Raw genomic sequence first — 5756 nt, 5'->3', positions numbered from 1 at the left:
GTATATATTATTTTTCAATATGTTATATTTTTTTATTGTAATTAAAGTATAAAAAATTTTAATAGTCATTTATAGGAATTATTTATAAAATGAAAGCAATATATTTTTTATTTGTTCAAACTTTCTTGATTCCTTCAGCTCTTTCTTTTATTTTTATTTTCTGTTAAATTTTGACAGATTAATATATACAAATTAATATATCTCATCATTTTACTTTATTTTATTTTATATAATCTATTGTTATAAAACAAACAAAACTTTTATGAAATAATTGTTTCATTGTTACATTAATTATGACTAATAATTTTCGAGATAATTTAATCGAGTAAGTTAACGTAATTTATTAGTACAATAAGTACAGACTAGATTTTAATAGCTAAATAAAAACAAATTATTTTAGTCAAGAAATATCTGAATACATTTCTTTTTTGCAGAAACATCTTAAATTTTATTGTGCTTATTATATTAATTTCATCATGTCGCACTTGGATTTTAAAGATATACAAGTCGTCAATGATAACGTAAATGATATTGATGTCATTAGAGATATAATTAAAACTGAAAAGCCAGAAGATGCCTTTTATGTCATGGATGTCGGTGATGTTATTAAAAGACATCAAGAATGGATTAGCAAAATGCCTAAGGTTGTTCCGCACTATGGTATGTCTGTAGCATTTGTTATATTCTTTTTTTTGTCTCTCTTCTATTGCTGCTTATATCCGAAATGTATTGCAATAAAAATTACAGTCATTCAATTTTTCAAATTTCAGCGATTAAATGCAATTCAAATTCGACAGTAATTAAAGTTTTGGCAGCTTTAAATGCCTTTTTTGATTGCGCATCAAAGGTAAATATTTTATCGCTTTTATCACAGAATATCTAAATTTCGTTGTTTATATTATGGTTATAGGTCCTCCTAAAGTGCTTCACTAACATATTCTGTCTAATCTGAATAAAGAAATAAAAGAATTGAAAAGATTAAATATCTTAAAGACACTTTATATACGTCTCACATAAGCCTCGTATAAATTAATAAGCCGTCTTCTATAATTCATAAGTTAATTAATGATAATAATAGAAGTCCCAACGTGGTTAAACTTAAAACAATATGATTAAAAAGGCATATACCACGAGCGCAAAATGTTAGTGGCTAAATTTTATATTTTAATAGATTATAATAAATTAAGAACAATATAATAAAATAGATGTTTCGGCTTTATATCAGGCCATCTTCAATATTACAAAATTAATATACGTATTGTAACTTTAATACAAATATTTAATCTCATTATTATAAGGTTAATAAAATTTATTCGAAGCCAGTTGTTCTTAACATGTATTAAAGTCTATTTTATTGTTTTGTTCTTAATTTATTGTAATCTATTAAAATATAAAATTTAGTCACTAACATCTTGCGCTCGTAATGTATGTCTTTTTTAATCATTTCGGTTTAATTAATGATGTTTCTAACAGCAAGAAATAGCACAAGTAATGCAGTATGACGTGCAAGGTGAACGGATAATTTTTGCGCATCCAAATAAATTGCCGTCTCATATCGAATACTCTAGAAACGTAGGCGTTGAACGGATGACGGTTGACAGCGAATTTGAGTTGACGAAAATTAAGGAATTATTCCCGGAAGCTAAGTAAGACTAATAGTAATAAATAAATTTTCAGCTAAGTTTTCAGTAAGAGAAGCGCTAGTTAAAGATCGACAGGAGAGACTATATGGAGGTCTCTAGTTGAAGATAAATTTCTTTATGCTAAAATATTGTAAAATACTGAACAAATCGCGTTTTAATAGCGTTTTAATAGCGATATTTGTAATCAGAAAAAGTTCCTGAAGGTTCGTACAGAGCGATTTTTTTTTGGAAAAAAAACAAAATAAAAATTTATTCTGATATCTCATCCGATGTGTACTATAGTGCAATTCAGGTGAACATAATCTTATCATTAAAAAATTTTCAAGAATCAATTTGCAAGATTCGGCTCTGTAGGAGCCTTCCCAGTAATATAAAAAAAATTCCAAAACATTTTATAAGGAAATATTATTTCTTCGAGAAGAAAAATTAGCATAATACTAACTGATCTAGATCTGCACTCATGTATAAATTTCTTTATATTGAAATTATGGCTAAAATATTACATGAATCGCGTTTTAATTGAGATATTCGTAATCAGGAGAGGCTACTAAAGCTTGTACAAAGCGATTTTTTTGGGGAAAAAGGCAAAATAAAAATTAATACTGATATCTCATCTAATGTGTACTGTAGTGCAGTTAAGATGAACATAATTTTATTATTAAAAAATTTTCAAGAATCAAAATTTGCAAACCGGCTCTGTACGCGCCTTCGCTTCATAAAAAAAAACCAAAAAGATTTTATGATGTAATATTTCTTAGAGATAAAATATCAACCCGCTGGATTTGACTCAAATGTGATAATGCTGAGATGCGTGTAAAAATCAGGACATAAACTCTCTTAAAAATGTTTTAAAACATTTTATATCCTGATTTTGAACGTACGTATTGTTTAGACATTTTTTTAAAATTTGAGTCGAAGTTATCCTTATCAGGGTACTTATCATGAAACAAGTCAGAATGGATACCGATCGGAATTCATTCTGACATGTGCCATTCCATAATAAGTGTCTAGGTTAAAGTTACCCCATATTTTATCATAATATATAATATTGTACTATATAATTCTTTTCTTTCACTTTTTCTTAGTTTATAATTGCTCTATTGTTGCACAGGGTCGTGATACGCATACGTTGCGATTCGAAAAACTCGCCGATATTATTGGGAGCGAAATTCGGTTGCGATCCGTGCAAGGAAGCTGCGTATTTAATACAATGCGCGCGAGATCTCGGCTTGAATTTATATGGCTTTAGCTTTCATGTTGGTACTCCATGTTTAGAGATAGATGCCTACCTCAGAGGAATCGAAATGTGCAAGCAGTTAATCGCAGTCGCTAAATCAATCGGATGCAACAATGTAAAATTGATTGATATCGGCGGTGGATTCTCAAGCATCAGCGGAAAGGAGCTTGATGAGGTACATAAAAATAAAAATAATCTTTTTTTATTAACTCAAACTTTTTTGATGATTTTGTTCTAAATTTTTTGTCGATAGTGCAGGTTAATATAATATATAATATATTGGGTTGTCTGGAAAATTCGTGCCGATGTTGAAACGCAGAAAATTTAAATTTTATTAAATTATATAAATTATATAAGTCGGCACGAACTTTCCGGACAACCCAATATATATAATGTATCTTATTATCATTACTTTATTACTTTTTTACTTTATTGTATAGTTTTCAATTGTTATAGCGAAATATTATGAAATATTAGGTGTGGGAAAAAGTTCGTGGCGTTTTTTTAATGCCATCTAACGGGAAAAGCGCCACGAACTTTTTCCCATACCTAATAATTTACATAATAATTTTATTTATTATTATGTAAATTGATAACTAATTTTTGAGATGTCTTAATTGAAAAACATATTTTCTGTTCATTTAGACACTGCATTGTTAATATTAATACGTTTTGTAATTTCTTTAGTTAGCCAAGCTTATTAACGATGCGATTGAGAATCTTGATTCCGATATAAGAGTCATCAGCGAGCCTGGACGGTATTACGTAGGTTCGAGTTTTACCTTAGCCTCGTATCTGCATTCTAAAAGGCTCGCCATTTCCGGTGACGGCAAGACGAAGAGGATGTATTATATGAATTGTGGCGTATACAATTCGTTTTTGGATGAATTGTTAGGCCTTCAAGCCAGAGTCCCGGAATCGGTTTTTGAGGTAATCACTTGAAGATGTATAGCACAAAGTGTCCCTTGGTATTAATCATACGAGATAATTATCAATTTATCATCACAGCCGAAGAGGGACGAAAAATTTCTCTCGAATATATGGGGGCCGACTGCCGACTCGTATGATTTAATAGTTAAGGACGTATTGTTGCCTGAGTTTCATATAGGCGATTGGTTAGTTTGGAGAAATATGGGCGCTTACACATTAACTCTTTCCAATACATTCAATGGATTTCCGATTCCAACTGTGAGACCATTTATTAGAGAAAGCCAATGGTTAATGTCTTTATATCTACATAAAAGATATGCAATATATTTAAAAATATATTTTGAATTGTATAGTTAGGTACTTAAAATTAATTTCATAATTTAATAATAGAGCTTTCATAATTGAATAATATGATTTTTGCAGGAAAAGCTTTCTGGCACAAATTCATCAAATATAAAGAAGTATTTTATTTTAAAAGATTAAAATTAAATCAATGGTTAAAATGGAACGCAATATATCAAGTATTGTCAAAGAATTTCGACACTTTTACTTTCATTAAGTACATTTTAATAAACACGATTTCATTATTATTATTGATCATTTTATTACAGTAGAAATGTCGAAATTATATCATAGAGACAGTTTAAAGATATCTGTAGAATATTCGTATGATATATTCTCTAGGGATATTTTTATATGAGTTAAATTATCCCATGAAAAATTCATTAGTAATTCATTAGTAATTAATGAATTATTGATAAATATTAGTTCTCACACACTTTATCTTTTTATTTTGTAACATATGATTTCTGAATGATTTTTATTTAATAATTTGGATTGTTAACAATTAGATTGCATATAATTTGAAAATTATATGTTTCATTGTTTCAATATGCATTTTATTATTGTATGATACGTTATGTAAAATACAAAATTTTATTTTTGACAAGTATATTTTTTGAACATTTTTTCTACAAAAATTTGATGAAGATTTGTATAATTGATGTGGAAAAGGGAATAGGTGGAAAGAAAAATGATAGAAAAAGGCAGATAAAAAAAATAGATAAAAAGAAAAACAGAAATAGAATATAAATTGTTAGACACATTGTTTAAAAAATGTTATAAATCTTTTTTTGACGCGTAAGCGATATATTATATTGACAACAATTTTGCGCGTAACAAAAGGTTGCAAATTCGATTTATTCGATTTTATTCGAAATGCATGAACTCGCAAAAGAATACTATGATGACTCATCAGCCATATTAATTATGTAGATATAAAAGTTATTTATTTAATATGATTTTTGCGATTTTTTTAGTGCAGTTGTCATTTCCATATTTATCTCATAGCGGCTATTATAGCGATATAATTCATTAAACGCATGCATATAATATAGTTGTGATAATGAAGAAAGATGGTAAGCTTTCGGCGAATGTGTACACGTGGATGATTTACAAGCGGTGAGTGACGTAAATCCCGCGATTACGTACGGGCTACATTACATTATAACTATCCGGCTAATCTTTATTCTCAACAATAAACGGCGACGACGCAGATAAGAACCACGACCGGAGCGAACTATAAAAAGTACACAGGTTTCATCCCGAATTGCACTCCTTTTAATAAGCATCGAACAAAACGAGTGGAAGGAACGTTCTATATTTTATCATGGCTGAGAAAACTCAGCCTACGCTCGGCCCATTGACATCGATTCTCGCTCTGCTATCTTTCATCTTTATCACAAATCCCCGTAACAGCCGCTTAGAATTGAGTGGCACAAACGACTACCACGTTTATCATTTGCAGATATCGTACAACGAAGTGATTGTGTCCATTAATTCTCTATAAGGAAGATAATCATGATTTCCTTTTATCCTAATGACTTTTATGTAGAATACACAGATGATATTTTAGAATAATTTTATAGAAATTATTAATTTTTATG

General features: G+C 29.1%; 1 protein-coding gene across 1 annotated transcript; it reads left to right on the top strand.

Annotated features, from left to right (window-relative positions):
* Positions 1-476: 476 nt before the first annotated feature.
* LOC105627040 (ornithine decarboxylase-like) lies at positions 477-4267 on the top strand. Its single transcript, XM_012208319.1, has 7 exons — positions 477-660; positions 771-847; positions 1474-1646; positions 2755-3055; positions 3568-3810; positions 3889-4097; positions 4234-4267. Exons 1-7 carry the CDS (start codon positions 477-479, stop codon positions 4265-4267), a joined length of 1221 nt encoding a protein of 406 aa, XP_012063709.1.
* The last annotated feature ends 1489 nt before the right edge of the window (positions 4268-5756 follow it).

The sequence above is a fragment of the Atta cephalotes genome, assembly GCF_000143395.1.
Source record: "Atta cephalotes unplaced genomic scaffold scaffold00007, whole genome shotgun sequence".
NCBI lineage: Eukaryota > Metazoa > Arthropoda > Insecta > Hymenoptera > Formicidae > Atta > Atta cephalotes.
The sequence above is the reverse complement of the archived record's forward strand: the minus strand, read 5'-3'. Positions and strand labels throughout refer to the sequence as shown.

Excerpts from the sequence above, each read along its gene's own strand:
- LOC105627040 (XM_012208319.1), top strand. The coding sequence starts at position 477 with ATGTCGCACTTGGATTTTAAAGATATACAAGTCGTCAATGATAACGTA. Across the intron at positions 661-770 it reads TAAGGTTGTTCCGCACTATG|CGATTAAATGCAATTCAAAT; the intron begins GTATGTCTGTAG and ends TTCAAATTTCAG. Across the intron at positions 4,098-4,233 it reads TTTATTAGAGAAAGCCAATG|GAAAAGCTTTCTGGCACAAA; the intron begins GTTAATGTCTTT and ends TGATTTTTGCAG.